Genomic DNA, 25,239 nt, shown 5'->3' with positions numbered 1-25,239 from the left:
GTGCTGTTCATAATGCTGCCAGACGTGTCCTTAGATGCGCCTCCCCAAATAAACCTGTTACGAGGTAACAACTCTTTTCTCTACACTTCTGATTTCCAGATTGTGATGCATTTTCGAAGTGTACCAGACTAAAATAAACGACTTAACAGGAAATCTAGTTTTTAAACTAGTTTTGATGACAAAGCAAGCAGGTAAAAACATAAGGTCTCAAATGAGCTGAACTGGAGTCGAGTGAATTACCAGCTGGCCCTCTTTAAACATAAAGCTTTGCTGGTGAACCAAGGGCAGCAGGCAAACAAGTGAAATGCTGGCCTTTCTGTACATACTGAAGCGTGTGTGCATGCGTGAGTGTGTTTGTGTGTATACACACCTGCTTAAGAAGGAAAGGGGGAGGTGAGCTGCGGAGAATTGTATTCTAAACTACATGGTACTTCTTAAAAATCGTTTTCTGAAATGAGACTTCTCTCAAGCCCTCTTTCCACTAAAACAACTGATTGACTTAAGAACCACCTTTTAGAAAGATAAATGGCTAATGAAAACATTTAACAACGCTAAACTACACTAAAAACCCAGACATGCAGGAGAAATCAAGATGGCGGCATCGGTAAACACCTAAACTGCTGCCTCGCACAATTTCAAAACTACAACTAAAAGACAAAACGGACATCATCCAGAACCAAAGGAAGGCTGGCTGAGTGGAAATTCTACAACTAGAAGGAAAGAGAAAAGCACACTGAGACTCAGAGGAGCTGCAGAAGGCAGAGGTACCGAGGCACATGCGGAGAGGGCTGGCAACTGAGTACGCGGCTGGCTTTCTCAACCGGGAGGGAGACAAAAGCTCCTGATGGCTCTGAACTCTAGTTCCGGGCGAGATTCTGGGGACCCAGACTCATTCGGGGAGAAACTGGACTGTTTGGCAGCGGGCGAAACTCGAGGGCGGCTTTCTCTCAGAGGTGCTTGCAGCGATTACCAAGGGACACTGAGACCCAGGGGCCTCTTAGGGTAGGACTGACGTGAAGCCATTGCTGTCTGCTCCGCCCTGAGACTCTGCCCCATCCAAGCTGAGCACAGAGGCTTTTGCAAGTCTTGTCTCATAAGGGTGTCTCCAGCACAGAAGTTCTCCTATCGTAGACACAGCTGATGCTCACAGCCAATTGGTATGGAGGTCAATTCCTCCCAGTGATACCAACAACAATCAAGACTTAACTACAACAAGACTGTGCACACAGCCCACAAAGGGGTGCGCCAAGAGTGTCCACCTCAGGTAACTGGGGAGGCTGAGCCACTGGGCCCTATAGGACACCTAGCACACAAAGCCACTCTATCAACTCAGGGAAGCAGCCAAAATGCGGAGACTAAGAAACAGATCACAGCCCTAACTGGTTTGGCTCAGTGGATAGAGCGTCGGCCTGTGGACTGAAAGGTCCCGGGTTCGATTCCGGTCAAGGGCATGTACCTGGGTTGCGGGCACATCCCCAGTGGAGGTGTGCAGGAGGCAGCTGATCCATGTTTCTCTCTCATCGATGTTTCTAACTCCCTATCCCTCTCCCTTCCTCTCTGTAAAAAATCAATAAAATATATTAAAAAAAAAAAAAAAAGAAACAGATCACAAATGAAACAAATGGAGGAAAGCAAATGACTGGATATAGAGTTCAAAACCACAGTTATAAGGTTTTTCAAGAATTTTCTAGAAAAGGCTGATAAATTTAGTGAGACCCTCGAGGATATGAAAAAGGACCAACTAGAAATTAAGCATACACTGACTGAAATAAAAAATAATATACAGAGATCCAACAGCAAACTAGAGGATCACAAGAATCAAGTCAAAGATTTGAAATACAAAGAAGCAAAAAACACCCAATCAGAAAAGCAAAAAGAAAAAAGAATCCAGAAATATGAAGATAGTGTAAGGAGCCTCTGGGACAACTTCAAGCGTACCAACATCTGAATTATGGGGGTGCCAGAAGAAGAGAGAGAGCAAGATACTGAAAACCTATTTAAAGAAAGAAATAGACTTACAAGTCCAGGAAGCGCAGAGAACCCCAAACAAAAGGAATCCAAAGAGGACCACACCAAGACACATCATAATTAAAATGCCAAGAGCAAAAGACAAAGAGATAATATTAAAAGCAGCAAGAGAAAAACAGTTAGTTACCTACAAGGGAGTACCCATATGATTGTCAGCTGATTTCTCAACAGAAACTATGCAGGCCAGACGGGAGTGGCAAGAAATATTCAAAGTGATGAATAGCAAGAACCTACAACCAAGATTACTCTACCCAGCAAAGCTATCATTCAGAATTGAAGGTCAGATAAAGAGCTTCACAGATAAGAAAAAGCTAAAGGAGTTCATCACCACCAAACCAGTATTATATGAAATGCTGAAAGGTATTCTTTAAGAAGAGGAAGAAGAAGAAAAAAGTAAAGATAAAAATTATGAACAACAAATACATATCTATCAACAAGTGAATCTAAAAATCAAGTCAATAAAAAATCTGATGAACAGAATAAACTGGTGAGTATAATAGAATCAGGGGCATAGAAAGGGAGTGGACTGACAATTCTCAGGGTGAAAGGGGTGTGGGGGTTGGGGGGTGTGGGAAGAGACTGGACAAAAACCGTACACCTATGGGTGAGGACAGTGGGGAGGGAGGGTAAGGGCAGAGAGTAGGGTGGGAACCGGGTGGAGGGGAGCTATGGGGCGAAAAAAGAGGAACAATTGTAATAATCTGAACAATAAAGATTTAAAAAAACACAAAACCCAGAAATGCAAATTAAAACTAGGTATTAACCACTAACCATCAGCTTGGCAAAAATTAAAGATTGATAACTTCCAGGGTTGGGAAGGGGGTGGGAAAGAGGCATGCTCATATAATCTCCGAGTGTCAAAGAATGGGTATAAACTTTTTGAAGGGCAATTTATTTTTCTCAACATTTTAAATAAGCAAACCTCTGATAAGCAATCTCATAGTAAAATAAATTTAACTAGAATGATAAAAATGCAGTGGTCACTCTAATAGAGAATGCTTATGACATATTGAGTAAAAGAATGCAAAATCACACATATCTTGCATGGAATCATTAATAAAAACATTTATGCAGATACATTTTTCATGAGTTCATTTACCATTTATTGACTGTCCTCTATTTGACAGGCACTCTGCTAGATGCTGGGTATAGAGTGATTTTTAGAAAATAAGAAAACAGGATCCTGCCCCCACAAAACTTACTGCTTATATGTATCTCTGCATGGGAATACCAAAAACCCAAAGGATTTACAAGAGGAAGCCGCTTTACTTTTTACTTCACACACCTCCAAAATGTTTTATTTTTCAAACAAGTATTTAATTTTACTTTAAAAATCTTTAAGAACCTTTTACCTCTATCTTGTTTAATATTAACACCAGGAGAACTGGCGGCAACTCCAAGCTGCTTTGATTCCCCCAAACTGTGCTGTAGCTCTAATAAAAGAAGCCACTTCCCATGTGTCCATCCCTCTGCTTCCTGAACCGAGCACCGCCCACTCTCCACGCCTCAGTCCAGGGTGCAGCGTATGTTGGACAGAGTCCTCAGGAGCTCCTCACCGTGTCTCTGCCTCGGGTTTTATGCCCTCTAACCCATTTTTTAACACCGATGGTGTTTTCTTAGAAATTATGACCGTGTTGCTCTCTTTTCAATGGTTCCCCTCTGCCATCAGAATAAAGTTCAAATTCAACACAGTTTACAAACCAAATCTGGTCCCAAATGACCACTTCAGCCTCATCATTCCCCACCCTCCCAACTCCTACTCCACTGCGTTATTATACCGAGCTACATGCAGTTTCCAGAAGGCATCAAGCTCTCCCACTGTGCTCCTTCAGCCTGAAGGCTCTTTCCCATCCCTTGGCATCTGGACAGTTTCTACTTCTCTTCGGGTATCAGCCAGGTAATTTACTCAGGAGAGTCCTCCCTGACTCCCTAAGAATAGACTAGGGCTCCCCTCCCACAATGTGCACCCAGATCCCTATACTTACTTCCACTCATCATGTGCATGGTTTTGTAACTGCCTATTGGTCCTTCCCAACCAAAGAGTACTAGTGTCTTGAGGGTAAGGACCATTTCTTGGCCTCTACAAAACCTCTTGTGCCTACACAGTGCTTCCTGCATGATAAGCCCCAGCAAATGGATGCACCTCTTCTGTTTTTTTTGTTGTTGTTTTTTAATTGATTTCAGAGAGAGAGAGAGAGAGAGAGAGGAGAGAGAGAGGAGGGAGGGAGAGGGAGAGGGAAAGGGAGAGGGAGGGAGAGAGAGAGAGAGGGAGAGGGAGAGGGAGAGGGAGAGGGAGAGGGAGAGGGAGAGGGAGAGGGAGAGGGGGAGAGGGGGGGAGAGAGAGAGAGAGAGAGAGAGAGAGAGAGAGAGAGAGAGAGAGAGAGAGAGAGAGAGAGAGAATTATGAGAGAGAAACAAGGGTATGTGCCCTGACCGGGAACCAAACCCGCCACCTCTTGGTGTATGGTGGGACAATACTCCAACCGAATGAGCCACACCGGCCAGGGCCTCTTCTGTTTCTGAGTGCACTATCAGGCTGGCCTGGTCAGATCTGGCCCCTGCTTAGCTTCTGCAGCTTATCCTCCGCCCGCTTCCTGCTCTAGGAATTTGAAATGTCTATGTTTTGTGACTACATCTCAAAACACCTCTGTCTGGAAATTCTTCTCACTCACCCATCTGCCAAAGTTCTAATTAATCTTCAAAAACCTGCCACAGAAATCACTTTCTTCAGAGCATCTTTTCTCAGTCCCCACGTCACCCAGTGGTTTTAAGCATTCCCTATCTGTGCTGCTTTAGTAGCTTGTGTATTTCCACTTGTGGACTTCCCAGATTTCCTGCCTCCTCTTCTGAACCCGTTTTCTAGTACAGTGGCTGGCACAGAGCAGGCAGCACTGGATGGTGACTGCTGACCTCAGAGCCGCACACGTGGCCCTTTCCTACCTCAACCTCTCCCTCGTTGCAGCTGAGAAAAGGCAGGCTCAGATCGTTCCCTATTCTAGGATACTTGCCCCCATTTTCTAACATTTCTAAAATCAGGATACAGCTTATAATCAACATGTACATATAATGTAGTGTACATATAATGTACATATAATACAGCTTATAATCAATATGTACATATAATGTAATGTACATATAATGTACATATAATACAGCTTATAATCAATATGTACATATAATGTAATGTACATATAATGTACATATAATACAGCTTATAATCAATATGTACATATAATGTAGTGGTTTTTTATCCTGTACATATAATGTACAGGATACAGCTTATAATCAATATGTACATATAATGTAATGTACATATAATACAGCTTATAATCAATATGTACATATAATGTAGTGGTTTTTTATCCGGACAAGTTGTTATTAAGTTAGTGGTGCTCGGGGACTGTCCCTAGTGGACCCAGGGAAATGCCCTCTGACTCCAAAAGGTGCGCGCCTCCTAGACCACAACATAGCCTCCCACGGGAATACGTCTTTTCTCTTCCTTCCATTCTGTCTTTTCTTAACCTAATCTATTCCGGTGACTGCCCCCATGGAGTGAATGCATAGCTTTTGTGATGAAAAAGGAACTTCTGGAGGATTAGTGACTAGCAGGAAGAGTAAATGCTGGTCAATGTAGTTTTGGCGAAGGATATATTTCAAGTTTTTCTGATGTGGTGCTTGCGAGAGCTCATAACACCCTTCTAAAATAATTGGGTCTCTAAAGTGGTTCCAAAAGATTTTTGCTTGACATAAATTCTCTAAATTTCCAGGCTTTCTGGGTAAAACAGTTGGCTGCAATGCCATCTTTAACGTGCTCTATTCTCTACTCAAGAAGATCCATCAGGGGCCTCAGAGCACTCCAGACAAGGCAGGCACAGGTGGGATCAACCGAGAGAGAGGAGGCAGGGAGGAATATTTAACTTGCAGCGTCTTGCCTGGGGCACTCTGAGTTATACATTTAAACCCTTTGGCAGTCCTAACTTACTGTATCACTTTCCCACTGGGTCACTGGACACCAAGTATCAGGTCTTTATTACTCACCCAGCCCCAAGCATGAGTGGCATCAGCATAGTTATTTGTTCTTTCATGAGGAGGAGCAGTTTTCTGCAGAAATTCCTGTTTGTTTGTTTGTTTAAAGAGAACATTTAAACAGTCCTATGTACCTTTTCTTCATCTTTTTTTTTTAAGGATTACCCGCTACACCATAAGAAAACCACACGTCTCTGGTTCACAAACTACTTTCATGGACGAAGTATTACTGAATTTTCTGTCTTTACAACTACACATGAAGCAGGACTCTTTTCAACCCTACAGATGGCAGATTCTTTACCTTATTGTAGCCTTTGGAGAGCATTTCAGGTTAGAAGAGGGTTAAAAATCCTACTCCATTTAAAACATATGGGCTTCTCTTTCCATAGGGCAGCTCAGGACAGGTGTATGTTGCTTTAAGAAAGCTAGACATACAACATTAAAACTGACACCAATACAGACAAACTGTGCAATTACAAAAGAATTCCTGGCTTTATATCCAGATTCACCACAGGGTTCCTTTAAATGCTGCACTTCCCTGGTGCATTTAGATCTTAGAATCAATGAACATTTCTGTTTACAGAATTTTAAATTTGTTCTCCCATTAGGGTTCTAATAAGCAACATGGTACAATAAAAAGAGTATGGGCTTTGAGGTCAAAAAAGCCTGGGCTCCAATTTAGAATCTGCCATTTACTTACTGTGGAAATTTGGTAACTTTAATTTCTCTTAGAGCTGAAGAAAGGGCGGCTCAGAGAGCTAAGTACTGTATATGATTACACATATAGTTATCATAGTTCCTTAATTCTCAGGTGTACACTGTTTCCCACTTTTTAACATTTCTAAAGTCTCATCTGTAAAAGAAGCATAATAAAATCTACTTTCCAGGGGTGTTGTGAAAATTAAATGAGGTAATATCTTTAAGTGCACAAAGGCACTCAATAATCTGCTTTTACCCCATTGGAAGAGACCTTGGGGAAGACACACAAATCCTCTTTAAACCTTCTTGATAAATAACAAATTGATTTGTATACAACTTCCTAGGTCTCTCTGGTATGAAGTAAGGCCTTCTGTGTGAGGTGTTGCAGGGAGCGAGTCAGAGACTCACCCTATTGCTGCCAGTCTATTAGAACGGGGCCCTGATCCCTGCTCTAATGGGTTACAGGCTCCGAATCCCCACCTGGCCTGTATTCCTCTGTCACACTCTTTTTGGGCATCAGTGTAGTTCAGTGGTCACAGTTTGGATTTTATTCTAAATGCAATGGGAACTCACTGAAGGGTTTGGAGCAGATATGATCTGATTTATATTTTTACAAATCTCTCTGGCTGCTGTGTAGGCAGGAGCTGGAGGGGGCCAAGAGCAGGGGCAGGAAAACCAGCTGGGTGCTATTTCAACAGTCCAGGTGAAGACATGTGGATTTGGATTCATCCAATGGAGATGGAAAAGACTGAATGGATTCAGGATATACTCAGGAGGTAAAGCTGGTAGGATTTGCTAATAGATAACGTGGGGAGTTAGCGTAGGGAAGAATTCTAGTATCAATTTTACTACCTTTTTTTTTTTTTTTAAGTTGGGGGAAAGAGAGTTAAGTAAATCGACTGCAAAGGAATGTTCTTTTTATATTAAAATATAGTGAGCTTTAACGGTCATTGCTCCTCCCCAACTCTTCCTGGCTTAAATGTGAAGGTCACAGTGTAAATGTCAATTTCTCAGGGAGGAGTTCCCTGAGCATCCTATACTAGACCACAGGCTCCTGCACCTTATTATTCTCTCTCAGCCCCTTATAATTATTCTCCTCCTAGAATGTAAGGTCCTCCTCAGCAAGGGCCTTGTAGATCTGCCTCACCACTGTCTCCCTGCACCCGGCACAGGTCAGCACATGGGAGCACACAATGTGTGAATGTACAACACAGCTACAAATACATTATGGATAAATACGCACATTTTACATGAATTTCGAAGATAAACTGAGAACGTAATGATGTCATCATTAGCTGTCTGTCCCTCAGACATGAGCCCTGCACCTGTGGTAGATGTTCACAACCCCTCTCTGCTCCTAGCAGTGCTTTAGGGAATGTTGGAGAAGTCCTAGGCTAGACTATGTCTTTGGTGACAGCCTAGGGGTCTTGTGAAAACACAGTAAATTAGCAAGCAGTAAAGTGGTCTATGACTCTAAACAGAGATGTTAAGAGGGAGTCCACATGACAAAGCTAACACTTATGTTTCAAATTCTAAGTGAAATTTTGTAAGGGGAAGTAGGAATGAATATCATAAGTCTTATTAACAACATTGTAAGAACTTTTCAAGAGGAAAAGTTTTGCCTTTCACATTAAAAGGAGAGAATGGACAGGGGTAAAAAAAAAAAAAAAGATGCTTCTGGTTCAACTTTGCAGCAGATGATCAACACCCCACTTCATAATGACAACTAATACTGAAATAGAGCGGGCAGAAACGACTCTGCTCAGAATATCCCACTTTGAAGCCTTCTCTCTTTTGTAGATCAAGAGACACCTATGTAGTATTTCTGCATCCATGTGGGAACTGAAATTGGATCTGCTTCAGTTTCTCAAGTGTCTGTCATATCCAGCCTCATGCTCCAGCAGGAAAACAGCATTTTTAAACAACAACAAAATACTAAGAAGCTCAGAAGGTCACTGATTGTGAGGATGAACTTGACAAAGGGAAAACTTGATGAACTAAGGCCTTTACCCACTAAATAAAAGGTCAGTATATTTTACCAGCTAAAGCAGGGGACTTGACAGGCTACTTTTCATTATGTCAAAAACACACCCACCCAACTGTTAAAATTAGTAAAGAGGTTTCAGCTAATTCTTCTAAAATTGGATTCTCCATTTACATTTTTTCTTAAACTGTGGGGACTTTCTGCCAGTATAGGTAGATTCCAAATGTCAAGTAGGTCAGTAATAAAATGCAAAGCTGGAGAGAAACTTTAAAAGAGACATTTAAAAAATGGGCCTTAGCAGAGAACTGACTGGAACATGCTGTGAAAAGCTTACTACAGTTCAGTACATTAATATTAATAGAAAAAACCCTGCAGTGTTCATAAATAGTTGTGACTTGATGAAATAATTACAAATAATGCAAGTTTAAATTTTAGAACAACTACAAGTGTCTATAATGATATTCTCCCCCCAAAAAACAAAAATATTTTAAAACCCTGTGGGTTTCCACTGACAAAGCTATTTACCTGAACAAAGAAGAATTCTTTGCTCAAATATCTATCACCTGATTTTTTTACAAATGAAAACTGGGGAGAGAGTGCCAGAGGGAAGGGCAACAGAGTATTTAAACATTAGGAGAACCATGAGGCCTACATCTTGATCTAATAATGAAATAGTTTTCAATTTATCATTATTATTAAAAGGAGAGTTGTCAGTCTGGAAGAAAGATGAAGTTAAAGGTTTGTGGGTAAGCCACAGAAGTTCACTGTCAGCCTGTCATAGGCTTTCTGAAATCTGTTCTAATGCAACTAACCCCTAATGAACAAATAGTGTGAGAACTGGCAACTCCCCATGGCACACGTGTGATCTCAAGTGGTATGTCTCCCCGCTCACTGAAGTTCGGAAAGGGTAGCTAAGAGACCAGTGCTTTTCTGAACTCAAACAGGTGTAAGCTGCTGAAGAGAGGGCTGAGCTCTCTAATGCAGGGGTGCCAGGCACTTTCTTACAAAGACGGAGAAGGTCATTGTGCGAGAGGCTTAGGAAGTTCTGAGGAGCATTGCTAACCTGACATCTGCCACCAAGTTCATAACTAAGTTCATGTGTCATAATGGGTAAGTAATAAGTACTTCACAGCCAACTGTGAACTTTAACATAATTTTTTCCTCTTTTTTAAGTAAACGTATTTGTGTTTGCCTCTCTGACAAGAGGATTTTTGTCTTTTCATTAATCACCCTCCAAAACAGGCCCACTCCACAATACAAAGTTCAAAAATACAAAATACACCCTGCCTTTCCCAATTTGATGTTAAATAAACTTCTTGGGCAAACTGCAGATCCTTCTATTTCATGAGGCCAGACTTAATAAAGCAATAGAAAGGGCTTCTTATTTTTAAAAAGCTTTTTGGATGAAGAAAATGGACAGTAATTTATGTAAATATATCAATCAACTTCCCTAGTATGAAAGGAATAAATAATGCAGGTCACTGTTTTTCGGATAACGAGTCCTAACTCTTGGCCAAGGATATGGCAAAGACTCTGATGGAAATATCAGGGACGTGCATATGGAGGTGAACAAAAATAAATGTGTGTATGATAAACGTGGCTGCTGGGGATGGACGCAGAAAAATAACTATCCAATTGGACAGAGATGGCTGCGACAGAGGGATAGCAGTATCTCAGGAAGTTCATAGAGGTTTCATGGACTATCTGTGACAGCACAATTTCTATTAAGAAGGTTTAAAAAATTAGTTCTACCTCCTCTTGGATAATTCAGAATAATGCTATCTTAGACTATAAGAGATTTGTCACAAAATACACTGTTATGTAAAAAAATTTCAGGAATAAAAAAAAAAAGAGAAAAAATAAGGACCCTAAAGGAAGATGAGTGCTTAATAAATAACTTTAAATATCTGGAGCTGTTTAAATGCTACTAGATTGGCACCTAGAACTCCAAAGTAGCTCCTTTCCCCTGGGAAGGGGAGGGTATGCCTCTTCAATCATCCCTAAATGCAAAGAGGTTTGACCCCCATGCAACGGATAAAAGTCACCCAAAAAATGAACAAAAGAGGTGTTTGGAAAAACCAGAACACCATTCATCCCAGCTAACGACTTGTTCATTATGAGTGATGATGGATAAAGACTTCTCATGCTGAGATGAAATCAAGATTTATATGCATTGTTTCCTCTCCCAACTTGTGGGAAGATCATCATCATTTAATTCTATCTCTGCGGCCAGTGATGGGCATCCAGAGAGCTGGTTATCAAACGGCGCAGTCAGCTGGCAAAAGCCGAAACGTGCAGTTGGCACATCTGGACGGAGCCGCCACAGCCGAGGGTGAACAATGACTCCTGGCAAGCATCCAAATTGCTTGCAGACGCTAGCAGGTCTCATCTACAACCGCCCCTACCAGCATCTCTCTCTCTCTCTCTTTTATGAGAATCAGATTTTCATTGCTCCATTCAATTGCTCTCCTCTGCCATTTTTTACAGCTCTTATCGTTCCCCTGGAATATGGCCTTGAGACAGCTCATCCGTGTCCTTCACTGTGTTATCTCTTCTAACTTTTATTAAAACTTCAGCTTTCATCTAAAGATAGCTAATTAAGTCTGGAACAGATTATATGCCTCCCCTTAAAAAGAACACAAAACTATTTTCTTCAACCTGAACAATGATGTTTTTCCTTTCCAAAAGATGAAACGAAAGGTGTGTAAGAAGTTTCATTTACTTACAAAGCTAAGATACCTGACATGTCATATGTAGGCTGATTTATATTAAAGATGTCTGTGGTCTGACAAATCTTTGAGCTATTTTTCAAAATAATTCTTTCTCTATATTGGTAATATTTTCCCCATATCCTTTAAATACCAGAGCTAATGCCATAAGCTTAATTTCTGTATGAAGTTGGGAAATGAGAAATTATAGATTAACAGACATTTCTGTGAATCAAGTGATTTATCTTTAAAAAAAATTTTTTTTGCAGTTGTCCTCATTTGGTAAAAATGCATTTTTCCCTTTTATTTCATACTGCAAGCACTACAAATTAAAAGTTTCCCCCACTGAAAATTATGTGAAAACATGAAATTAAAAGAAATACTGCAAATTTAGGACTGATTTGGTTTTCAAGACAGTTTTACACCAACTAATAGTAAGCTCAAGTAGCTTTGTCGTAATCTATCACAAATCATTAATGACAAAGCTTCATAACTGATATGAACACATTCTTCTCATATATGCCACTGACCCAGTACCTTCTTTAGGTTTAGGGGCAATTTAAAAATCACTGTGTTGCCCTAGCCCAAGCATGCGAGTTTGACATGCTTGTGCCGATTTGGCTCAGTGGATAGAGCGTTGACCTGTGGACTGAAGTGTCCCCGGTTTATTCTGGTCAAGGGCATGTGCCTCGGTTGCAGGTTCAATCCCCTGCCCTGGTCAAGGTGCATATGAGAGGCAACCAATCGATGTGTCTCTCTGTCTCTTCCCACTCCTTTTCACTCTCTCTAAAAAAATCAATGGAAAAATATCCTTCAGTGAGGATTAAGCTAGCTAAATAAATAAATAAATAAATAAATAAATAAATCACTTTGTTTACTGTAGACCTGCTAACAAAACTTTCTAGCAGCAATATCTGGAACATCTAGAAGTCAGCCATCACACACACATGCACATGCAAGCACACGCATGCACACCAAGCACTTTTAACCAAGGTTTTAAGCTTATATCGCCAGGGTGTAATTTAACTATGCTACCTGAAATTTTCTGAGATCCTTTTCTTCTCTTCACTGCCTTTAGCAAGATTTCTTTCATGGTGACCTTTGTGTTGTCCACCTGAATAAGGGAGAATCCATGAGCAGCATTTCTGTAGGAAAAGACAAATATTAAATCATCACCAACACTCAGCCAGAGGGATGGTATTGCAGTCTTCACTGTGTTTAAGAAAGTTTTAATAAGTGTACATCAAAGTGTCAATTATTTAAAAACAGGTTGAAAAAATCTACTTCTAATAAGAGAGAGACAGAGACAGAGACAGGAAAGCATTCTGGTACGAACAGTCCCAAGTGGAAGAGAGGTCAGAGTTATGGGAGGTTTTTCTAATTTATCTCAAATTGAATCTAATTGGCCTGTGTGGGTCACTCATACCGGCTCCCAAGCCAAATCCTGCAGCAAGGATTGACACACGATAAACTTGGCTTGTGTCAGTAGATGTCACTGCAGGCAGACACTGCCATCATATTAAAGCTCATGGAGCCTTGGAGGAAAAATGTCATGTATGTGTTTGTGTGTATGGGGGCGGGGGCATCTGACAGCCCAAAGCCGTTTAGAATAAGGAAAAGAAAACGCTCTTCTTAACTAGCCAGTAAAAGAAACACCCTGTATTTATATATTTTAAAAATATATACTCTACGTACACTTCAGTAGGAATGTTTTAATCTACCTAGTCCTAAAAGGTCAAACAAAATATTAGCTGAAGCATAAATAATTACAAGGCGAAATACTAACATATCACTACTTGTAAGCCTGTAGCCAATCAAACCTTAGGTGGGGGGTGGGGGTGTGGGGGGGTCACATCTAGATAGGAAAAAACTGGTAAGGAACAAGTATCCTGAAAACAGAAGCCCACCTCTGTTGAGACACAACTTCGCTAAGATGGTAATTGCAACAGCTAGCATCACAAATACTCCTCACTACGCTTGGGCACTGGGACAAAACGGGCCAATTCCAAGAAGCTCATGTAACAAATGGGACCCAAGTTTCCAACTATGGAACATGGGAATTGCCACAAGGAGTTTGGTTGCATTCCCATTCCCCACAAGAATCTCAAAGGGGCACGTGGCCAAAAAACATGGCAGAACTTCCTATTGACAAGGAATCTGAAACAAAAGCCAAGCCCCAAGCTAAGCCAGGGGACAGCTTCCCGGTGGTAGGATCGGCTGGAAGGGGCCTTAACCCTAGCTTGGACCCAACCAGGTGGCTGGCTTGCCACAGGGGCTAGGGGCTGATCTCCAAACCAAGGACCCAATTTGCTTCCCTAATACAAAGACATCTCCACACCCCTCCTCTCCGCACGGCTTGCTGTTTAATCCCTGACATTCCATTTGTTAAAAAGCAAAAGCCGAGGCGGGTCTAGCCAGCATGATCATCCATTTTAACTTGGTCAAGTTCTTGCTATCGAACAGCAGGCCTGAGAACTGTCAAGCTAATTTTACTGAACACTCTGTTACTGAATCATGCCTGAGCCGTGGCCATTCTTTACCTCAGAAGCTGGACCCCATCCCAGAACAATCTTTAAAAGTTTATTTTACTGATCAAAGCAAAATAAGAAATAGCTCTTTTTTAAAAACTATATTTAGGGAGCGATGCAGTAAGTGATACTTTGGCAAGAGTACTGAAATGTAAAGTGCCTTGTGCATTTATAAACTTGGGGGTATTTGCTCTGGCGCTAGGCCAGTGTGTGTTTGGAACGAATGCCAATCATCCGCGTTCAGACTTGCTTCCCCGGCTCTCTCCTCCCAAGCCAGGGTGCGCTCCATCTGTGACAATATGTTGGGCGATGGATGAGTAGGGCCTAAAAGGGAACACAAGTTCTCGGGTACTCACACACTGCACTGGGCTGGGTCTCACGGACTTCCATCCACCTGGGTTCCACCTCAACTATTTTAGATTTGTCTGCTTATAAATTGCTTACATTCTCTCCTAATCTGCCGCTGGCTGATAGCATTATTTCAAACCAATATGTTTATCTTTCTCAGCACAGGCAGACTAAAAGCTCAAAAAGGAAGCCTTGTGTTTGGACTAACTTCCATAAATTAAAAGTGTCCTTTTAAAAGATTTTTGAGCGGGGGAAAATCCCTAGTCTGTATTTTTCTGTCATTTTACCAAAACGTACCTGGGTGACAAGGTTAAAGCAAGCCGAGGAAATCCCTGGCACTTATCATCCACAGGCATTACTGATAAATTGTGTGGTGGAGGAATAAAGGATTACCTTCTGTATTTTTTCATTACACTTTTCTTTTGTTACAGAATACATAAATCCATTGTGGCACAATGTAATATGTATCACCATGCTACACCTGCGGACGCTTCCGAGCGGCTGCCATGTCTGTGCAGTCAGGAATGATAAGTGAACCACCCGTGAATGTTAACGATAGTGATCATTCTGAGGTAACTCGGCTCTCCATCTTCCTTTACAGCCTCCGTGCTGAAGCCAGGGTAGCAAGGTTCACGAGAGGAAAATGAAAACAACAGTGAAGGGAAGGGGCACGCACGGCTCGCAATGCGCCTTCTCGGGTGCGCGCTATCTTCCTCGGGGGCTCCATTGTGGTAAACACGTGCCCATTAAAAGGAGAGCGGGGCTGTGACCCGCCACTGCACGCTCGGCAGACCCAATGCCAGTTTCCTCGGGTCAGTCTCGCACTCCACCCTTCTCTCCCTTCAGGTGGGTGCCAACTGTGGACCTTGTTCCAAGTGTGCAGCACTGACGGGGGTAAAATGGTTCTCACACACAAGAGTACAGAATGGAAGCGGTTCTCAGAACCCAGCCAGGTGCAACTGTTAAGTTCCGCTCCCATTTAATAAATGGATATGGAGACTTGCTACCACAATTTTCAGCCTGACTTCCAAACATTCTGAGTTTTATGCCTCATTTCTTCACATCCAGGATTTTTTATGGGCTTTCTAAAAAGTCTATTGAAATACATTTTTAAGGCTGCTTTTATTCAATGCTGAGCCCTGGGCCTGAGGTGGAGAAGACCAGGATCTCAGGGGAAATGCTAGTGGCAGGTGGTAGGGTGCATTCCAGCCTCCCTTCCTCGTGGCGCTGCATTCCAGTCTCCGAGTTGTGACCTGGGATGGTGGAGGCTAGCCCGCAGATGGACAGGCGGACGATGGACAGACAGGTGGGCCGCAAGCCCAGATCTCGACTCAAACTGCTCCTCCTCCTGCTCCTCTGGTGGTTGGCGGCCTGTTTCTGCCGGCGCAGGGCACCCCAGGGCACTGCCACCGAGAAGCAGCGGCCCGGCTGCAGCTCCCTGGGCTGCGTGCGCTGGGTGTAGACTGAAGCGCCACTTCAGGGAGCTGACTAAACGGCCCGGAGTGCTTCAGTCAATTCAAAGTTAGGTCCTGTCAAGTCTCGTAACCACTGAAAAACGTATGGGCGTTTTAAAAAGAGATTTCTCACTTGAGGAATTCAGCGCTGTCCCAGTGCAAAGCCAGTTACCAGCAGGAAGTGTTTATACCAGCATTAACCTAACACAACAAGCATTTCTCTACTAAGCACTAAACCAGAAGTGATGGGGCACAGAGGGGAAGCAGGGGCACAGGTCTTTATCTAAAAAGCTTATTTACAGGGAGAGAGCTGGAACCAGAACCCAAGTTGGAAGGCAACATATTAGAGAGGAAACACATGGGCTGGGAGTTAAATCCCTTTGGTTCAAATCCTGGTTCCATGGCTAACCGAATATTGCCTCAACATGTGGAACCTCAGCTGCATTCATGAAATGAGGAGGGCACTTCCCCACAGAACTGTCAGGAGGATAAAACGGTCGGTGAATGCCAAGCACCTGGCACTAAGGCTGGCAAATAGTAAAAGGAGTTTATAAATGTGTTTTCTTACGTTCCCCTTGTCCCAAGTCACCACGCCAAGAGAAGAGGCCCACTTGTTCCCTATCCGCTAACCCCTCAGGAGAGATTGCTTATTTGGGAGAATGGATCTGAACCCTCACAGTTTTATGTTGTTGTTTTTTTGTCTATTTATTTTTTAGTTGATTTTAGGGAGTGGGAGAGAGAAACATGGATCATTTGCATCCTGCATGCCTCAACTGGGGATAGAACCCACAATCTGGGTATGTGCCCTGACTGGAAATCGAACCCGTGACTTTTCAGTGTATGGATGACGCTCCAATCAACTGAGCCACATTGGCCAGGGAAACCCTCACAGCTTTTTAATCGGCAACACAGGGACATTAAAATGTGCAATTCGCTGAGCATGGTGGCAATATGCAGGGGCACTATCAGCAAGCAGCCTCTCTCTGGCCCCGGCATCAAAACCCCCTTGAAGCTCAAAGGAGAGCACTCTAGGCTCCATTGACAAGGTTTTCCTTTCTGAGAGAGTAAACGAGAAGCAGTGTGTCCCACCTCAGCTTAACTCATTGGCTTTGGATGGGGATGATGGAAGTAAAATATCATGGTGGTACTGCAGAGAAATTCAATGAGACTAAGAGCCTTTTGATCTGAAAAGCACAAGATATTATTCAATAATTATAACAATAATAGCAGCAGCTACTATCTATTGAACAATTACCATGTGCCAGATGCTGTATTAAGCTTTAAAAATCTACATTAACTAATACACTCCTAAAATAGGTAATATTATTATATCCATTTTATAGAAACTAAGGCTGGAGGCATTAGGAAATTTACCTGTGGTCACTCATCTATTAAAGACCCTATTTTGGATTCAGAAATCAATAATATGATTCCCAACCCAACTAGCACAGTCTAGTGGGAGAGAAAAAGAAGCAAACCAAGAATTATAGTTCTGTGTGATGAGCACAAAGATGGAAGCCAGCTCAGAGAAGTGCAAAAGCACAGGGGCACTTAACCCAGGGGGTAGAGGTGAGGGGGTCAGAGAAGCTTCTTAGTGGAGATGTCTCAAAACACAGTCATCATTTAGCTCTACGCCATGCTCAGAAAGATGGTTTACCAGGAGGCAGTGAAGTAAGCTCTACAATGGAGCCTGCTATGGAGTCCTAGCTCTGCCTTCCTTGGGTAAATGATATAATCTCTCTAACTTTCAGTTTCCTCATCTACAAAATATATTAATTTTAGACTATAAGACTAGTGTGAGGGCTAAATACTTCTAAAGTAGCTAACACAATACCTGTATATAAAAATGCTTACTAAGCAAGTTAATATAATAAACTATGGGCTCTTCTTTATATTTACAAAGAAGTGACATATAATGAGGAGACAATGACAGTAGTCAACATTTACTGAGGATGTGCTTTGTTCATTTAATCTTCCCAGAAAAAGCAGGTGCTGTTATCAGCCCCACCCTATCTAATAAAGAGGGAATATGCTAATTGACTGTCACACCCTCACAAAGATGGCAGCACCCACAGCCAATAAGGAGGAATATGCTAATTGATTGCCACACCCTCAAAGATGGCAGCACCCAGTCCCCTCAGCCCCGCCAGGGTGGCAGGCACGCAGCACGGCCAGGCTCACCCCCAGGTGGGTCCGGCCACTCAGTGCACCTGCCTCTGGAGTCCCCCAGTCCCCTCAGCCCCCCGATGCCCAGGGCTGGCCCGAGGCGCAGGCAAGCCTCGGATGGCAGCTGCCCAGCCACCCAGGGCCGCCCAAGGCTCAGGTAACTAGGGCCGGCCAAGGCTTGCACTGCTGGCAGTGGCAGTAGCAGAGGTGCGATGGGGGCGTCGCCTCCCGCCCCTGAGAGCTCCCGGACTATGAGAGGGGGCAGGCCGGGCTAAGGAACCCCCCCCTCCAATGCATGAATTTTCATGCATTGGGCCTCTAGTTTTATTATAAAGGAGGAAATTAAGGTTTGGTAAGGTTAGGACACTTGCCTGGAGTTACACAGCTAATAAGTGGAGGAGTCAGGACTTGGACCCAGGTCAGCCAGACTCCAGAGCTTTGATTTTAAACCTCTCTGCAGCCCAGAAGGCAGTCCTGGGGGCTTGGGAAGAAGAGACTTCCAGGGAGCATATCCTCCAGATCAGAACCACTGAGCAATCAATGGAAAAGTTCAACTTCCCTGTAACAAGTTCAATTTGATTATAAATGTCCCAACTCTGGACTAACCATATGACTTATAAGGTTCCTACTGAAAAGCCCTTGGAGAATGCCATGGTTTTATGAGCCAGTGTCAGTTTGTGGAAGTGGGAAAAGGATGCCAAGAGTAGCATTCGATTCTCCAGTCCTGACCAGTTCATAATAGAGATGAAGACACACTCCTCTAGTTCTCAGCCTGCTCTGGTCCCAATTCCATGCATGTTCATTCTCCAGCACTTCAAGGCAGAAAATGAAAATATATGAGCAAGAGAAAGCTTTGCAATAACTGTAGCATGCCTGCTTTAAAGCAAGCCCATTGGGTATTACTTTATCCATAAAGAGAGTTTACACTAGTGTGAATGCCACATTTTGTTTCCCCTCGCAATGACAATTTTTTTTTAAAGATCAAAGCGTATTGTATGAGTATGTGATGTTTGACATTGGATAAAGTACTCTTTTTCAAAACAGACATTTTCCAAAAACATAACTCGCTAGACTAATGGGCAGTGAGAAGCCAAAATGACTGCCCTCCGCCTTCTCCTTGTGTATCTTTGCCAGAGTCCTTGGGACTTGCCAAATCCGGTCATGCCTGCTTAGCTTGCTCGACTGATTGTGCCAGAAAAGAAAATAAGACACAGATGTATTTGAGCTCTTTGAGATGCCAGTAAGAGAGACAGCTAATGGCTTCATTTCGACCCTCCCCTTCCAGCTGGGCACAGGTGGGGGATAATGAGGTCCCTCTCCCTAATCAAACTCAATTATTTACTACTCTATATAACCGCAAAGACATTCACATTCAGTTCAGAATATAAAACACACCGTGGGCTACTTCCAACCACTGCCACTGGGTATTTATAACAAACTCAAGTGGCTAACAGTTTGCCTTGGCAGGAGTTTAAGTGTATAAAGTTTTGCAAACTGTTTCTGTTCAAATATGTCCTGCTGAAATGGGGTCCCAGGCGGGGTTCCATAACTGTCAGGTCAGTGAACTGCATAACATCTGAGAATGTATTCACCACGCAGTGCAGACAGGATCTGGAAATCAAACGCTTCGTTCTATCGCAACCTTCTGAGAAGCATCACAGTTTTTTCAACAGCAAGACTGACATTGTATTAATAAACATTACAAGTCACTAGCCTGACATGTACATAGCAGCAGCTGACAGACTCCAACATAAGCTGAGGGGAGAACAGAGGAAATCAAAATGAGACATAGTACCCAAACATGGCCAAAGGGGTTGGATCATAAAACAAATCACATTAATGTCAGAAATGTGAGCCCTAAACTTTTAAGATATATAGCAACTAAAGCAACAATCTGGTATAATTTTTGGAAACCAAAGTAAGTTGATGGCTATCTGAAATGTGTGCTTTTATTGGAGGAACAAAGTGAATCCTGGCACACTATCAGCAGGCAGACATTCCAGTGAGTAAAACATACACATTTAGCTTGTCTGACCTTTAAATTCTTAGAAGTATGTAATTAATGCTTTCCATCTTTATTACTTGCTCCAATATTTCTGCCACTTTAAAGAGACAAAGAAAAATCTTTTCTTTTCTCTAGACAGTAGCTGTTGCCAAAAAGGGAATCAAGTCAGATTTACAAATACAAAATTAAACAGGCTGCATATGTTCATTTCCATACACGAGGACAATCTGGACAATGAAAATGTTTACTAATACAACAGAATGAAAAGAAACAATACACAGTTGGTCCTCTATGACATGAGCAAATAATAAATAACAAGGAAAATTTATACCCATATTGTCAGGCCTGGTTACAAAGAATACAGGCATCTCTTTTTTTTTTTTTAAATTCTTTATGCTATTTTAGCTCTGACCCTTACTAAACTGGATGACCTTGCGTAAGTAACTACCTGTCTGTGATCTGCAGCTTATATAGATGCTCTTTGACTTATGGCGTTACAAGCCTATAAACCTCTTGTAAGTTGCAAACATCGTAAGCTGAAAATGCATTTAAATGTTTTTGTATTTATTTATTTATTTTATTGATTTCAGAGAGGGAGAGGGAGAGAGAGATAGAAACATCAATGATGAGAGAGAATCATTGATCAGCTGCCTCCTGCATGCCCACCCACCCCCCTGCAACTGGGGATCGAGCCCACAACCCAGGCATGTGCCCTTGACCAGAATCGAACCTGGGACCCTTCAGTCCGCAGGCCGAAGCTCTATCTACTGAGCTAAACCGGCTAGGGCTGTTTTTGTATTTATTTATTGATGTTAGAGAGAGAGGAATAGAGAGCAAGAGAGAGAGAGAGAGAAACATCGATTTTCTGTTCCACTTACTTATGCATTCACTGGTTGTATCTTGTATATGCCCTGGCGGGAGATAAAACACACTATCTTGGTATCAGGAGGACACTCTAACCAACTGAGCTACCCAGCCAGGGCTGAAAATGCATTTAATGCACCTAACCTACCGAACATCCGAGCTTAGCTTAGGCTAACTTAAATGTGCTCAGAGCAGAATATAACAAAAAAAAAAAATACAGGTAACACAGTACATCAGGGGTCCTCAAACTTTTTAAACAGGGGGCCAGTTCACTGTCCCCCAGACCGTTGGAGGGCCGGACTATAGTTTAAAAAAAAAACTATGAACAAATTCCTATGCACACTGCACATATCTTATTTTGAAGTAATAAACCAAAACGGCAAAAACACCCGCATGTGGCCCGCGGGCCGTAGTTTGAGGACGCCTGCAGTACATTGTAGAGTACTGGTTGTTTACCCTTGTGATCGCGTGCGCAAGTGGGAGCTCAGGTTCACTGCTGCTGCCCAATATCACGAGAGGCTATCATATTGTACACCACTAGCCTGGGAAAAGATCCGAATTCAAAATCTGAAGTACGGTTTCTACTGAATGTGTACTGAATGTATGTTGCTTTCACACCATCATAAAGTCAAAAAATCTTTTAAAAAATGTTTTTATTGGTTTCAGAGAGAGGAAGGGAGGAAGACAGAGAGAAACATCAATGATAAGAGAGAATCACCGATCGGCTGCCTCATACTGGGTTCAGCCTGTAACTTGGGCATGTGCCCTGACTGGGAATTGAACTATGACCTCCTGGTTCATAGGTCGATCTCAACCACTGAGCCACAGCAGCCAGGTAGTCAAAAAAATCTTAAGTGGAATCATCATAAACCAGGGACCCTCTGTCATACGTTTAAAAAAAGAGGTGCTTATAAGCAATAAATCAGATAATGGCTCGTGGATTTACAGAATCGTGTGTGTGCAAAAATACTAATTTTCCTCTTCTGTTTTTCTTTTCTTTTGTTCTCTCCAGACCACAAAGCAAATCACATAATAGTGGAGAGGCTTCAAACTAATGATATCCTTTCATAAAGGTCTGGTCATTTGGGTTGTACTGGAGATCTAGTCAAGAAGTTATAGGAAAACGACCCACCCTTTTGAAAACCCCTCATACAGGAAAGAGCAAGGAATCTAGGACTCGCCTCTTTAAAAGGCACCCGAGCTTCGCCTTTAGGCAGAGCCAGAGATGCCAAGGCAGTCTCCGGGAGCCCTCTGGGCCACACTGCCCGAGGCAGCCCGGTTCTTGTGCTACCACCATCTGTCCACTCAGTGGTCCCTTTCCGAAAGAGCAAAATCCTGACTGGATTCTATTTGCTCTGCAGTCTTGGTTAGAAGAGTTCCTTTCCCATGTCCATCTGATATAATAAACATTTTAAGTAAAACACATACATATGAGGGCAGTTTAATTGCTCTTACTGACTTCTGATCTAGGGGGATCCTGTCCATTTTATTGGTTTTGACTTTTCTTCCCTTAAAGCTCAGAGTAGCTAGCAGTCAGCAATCGAGGGACTCCTGTTTATATACTTCCTGCCCATTTCCCACTGGGAGAAAGATGCCAGGAGGAAAGGGGGGAAATGAAGAGAAGGAGCAATGGCTTCACTTATTTTGCTGGGACTTCACTCTCTGAGTTTGGACACATCCTTGGCGACTCCTGAAAGTCTGCTCTGTCCTGCATTTGCAGGAGAAAAATTTCTAACTTAAAGACTATAGGCCAGAAAGGTGAATGGGAGGTTGCTGAATCAATAAAATATACACAGGGCAAATGGTCAGTAATCTGCACTATTTCCTCAGACAACAGAAAAAGAAACAAAATTCAGTGACACTTTTATTCTAAATGCTCACATATAAAGATTCTGCTTTATCTCGTGTTTTCAGAAACACTCAGGACAGGTCGAATAAACTCTCCTGAACTTTAAAAGTAGAAAAAGGATTGACTGGTATGAATGTTTGGGAGTGAAAGTGCAGGAATGGGAGTAACTCGGCGGGGGGGGGGGGGGGGGGGGGGAAGAGTATTAAGTTTAAAGCAGTTATTGTTATTCTCTGCCTTTCCCCCACTCCCTCCATTCCCTGGAAGGTGGGGTGCATAGTGAAACACTTCTCCTGGGAAGGTATATTCATTCCACTCCCAACCCTACTCTACTAAAAATCATTGATTTAAAAGCTATTGTTTTAAAAAGGACTTTCGGTTTAAAACACTGCTATGATCATATGTTAACATCTATGTATAAAAATTATGTGTTAATGAGAACAATTCTTTTATGTAATCAAGAGGTAATATCAATGCAAGTGGAAAACTACTGAAATACAGTGGTATACATCTTTTAAAGCAAAAAGAAAAATCTCCTAATGAAACCTTGTGATGGTAAGGCTCAAAAGGCGGCTCTGTGATTTCTATTGGTTGCACTGTAAATTGACACCAAGTGAGAGTCTAAAGAGGTTTCTACTCTGACAAAGAAATTATCCTAAGGAAGTTATTCAACAGAAAGAAAGTAGATATAAAAAAGGACTATCACAGAATCACTTAAAAGCAAAACAAGAAAACAATCTAAACAGCCTATGACAGGCATCCACTACATCCATTCTGTTTTCGTGCTCATCACATATTAATGATTTGACAACTATCTTCCCACTAGAGCATAAGCTCCATGAGCATAGGGGTTGTCTATGTCTAGATCCTTGGCACATAATAAATGTAGAATGCAGGAATTAAGAACAGATATTGAAATATTTGTAATATAATGTTAAGTAAAAATAACTATATATGTGTGTGTGTGTGTATGTGTATGCTAGAACTGAAACTCTGTATGTATATACACATGAAAATGACTGTACAAAAATGAAAGTAGTTGTATTAGGATGAGGAATCATTAGATAGCTTTTAAATTACTTTAAATATTCTTTAAGGTTGTTGTTTTAGTGCCTCTGAAAAGTAAAAAGAAGGAACATATTTGCTGTTATGTACACTCAACATGACTTCACAGTAGAAATGAAATGGCAATTATAAAAGCTTGAAGAGTCACCTCAGCTCACCCACAGGGACCCAGGTATCCATTTTTTGCTCAAGGATAGAAAGACACAAAATACTCATATATCATAGCTAGCATAACCCTATTTTTAGTAAAATCCTGGAACAAAGGCAATATGTTTTAAAGAGACAGGTAGAAAAGTCCTCTAAAGCACTCTTTTGAAGAGTGAATTTGCTGGTTACTAACAGCAGGGGGTGCCAAAGGGATCGCTATTGTTCCCAGGAGATGGCCAGGAGGACTGTCTTTAGCCACCTTGGCTAAAAAGCTTAAGCTGCGCTGAGAAAATACTGCTGGTTTTCCCCTAACAATGGGGACCTATGGGTAAGAGACAGGTGCTCCGTAGACTTGAATGAATAAAAATTACATTTTTATTTTCACTAGCTATTTAACATTTCCTTGCATTATAGTCAACAAATCACAGTGTTTTTAGCAGTGCTGGTGAGTCGTCATGAACAGAAATCATAGATAAAAAGATAGCACATTCCAGTTGGTGCAGATGTCTCCAATATCACACTCAATCACTCCTTTGAAACCAAATTTCAGGAGTTACTGCATCTTGTTACTCAATGTATTAACAACCCCATACATATTATTATTCTATCACAAATTTAACAGTTGATAACTTTAACCTTTTGCACTCGGATGTCGAGTGTGACTCGACACGGTTAGCATTAGAATAAAGAAATCGAGAAAAAAACAAGTGAGTGCAAAGGGTTAAATACAAGAAATCCTTGTGTAGTCATGTGAATGTTACTTTCTGCATTCACAAACACTTTTCTGAGAAGGGCTTTTATAAGCTTTACCAGACCGCCAAAGGCACAGGCAGGCAAGGGTAAGAACCTCTGCTCAGTCTAAAGGAAGGCCACCAACGAAATGTAAAAACAAACCTATTTTTCAGTTAACAGATTCTTCACAGACATCTCTCTCCTTAGAATCAGGTTTAAAACATGTTGCTAATGAAGCAGATTCTGATTCTGGTAACCAAATGGGACCACATAAGAATCTGAAGCAAAGCATAACTTTTAATAAAAGAAGTGATATCCCCTTTGCAGAAGTGATGAAAGGAGAGTGCCAGGTCAAAAGAAGAAGTAAAATGACATCCAAATCAAAGAAAAGGAAGACTTTAATAGATCCTTCTCCAGATAGCCATGAAGCAATGCACATAATATCTGACACCAATCAGAGACTGCCAGTTGGGTCTGAACAAGCTGATGAACAAAATTTGGAAAATGAGAAAACTAAGCCAGACTTTTATACAAAGATGTTTAATTCTTTATCTCAGATATATTCACCTAATGTACAAGATCCTTCCCATAACAGTGTTCATGAGGGTTCAAGACTGCGTATTTCTTCTAGTAAAAATTT

General features: G+C 41.9%; 1 protein-coding gene across 13 annotated transcripts in view; it reads right to left on the bottom strand.

The window, feature by feature from the left end:
- The window catches only part of MAPKAP1 (MAPK associated protein 1), a 193,517-nt gene that overhangs the window by 83,724 nt on the left and 84,554 nt on the right, over positions 1–25,239 (bottom strand). For all 13 annotated transcript variants that reach the window (XM_079789779.1, XM_079789782.1, XM_079789780.1 and 10 more), the window contains one exon: positions 12,480–12,589. In XM_079789779.1, coding sequence (XP_079645905.1) covers positions 12,480–12,589 — 110 coding nt within the window. The remainder of the gene's footprint in view (positions 1–12,479; positions 12,590–25,239) is intronic.

The sequence above is a fragment of the Cnephaeus nilssonii genome, assembly GCF_951640355.1.
Source record: "Cnephaeus nilssonii genome assembly, chromosome: 14".
Taxonomy (NCBI): domain Eukaryota; kingdom Metazoa; phylum Chordata; class Mammalia; order Chiroptera; family Vespertilionidae; genus Cnephaeus; species Cnephaeus nilssonii.
This window is presented reverse-complemented; position numbering and strand designations above follow the sequence as displayed.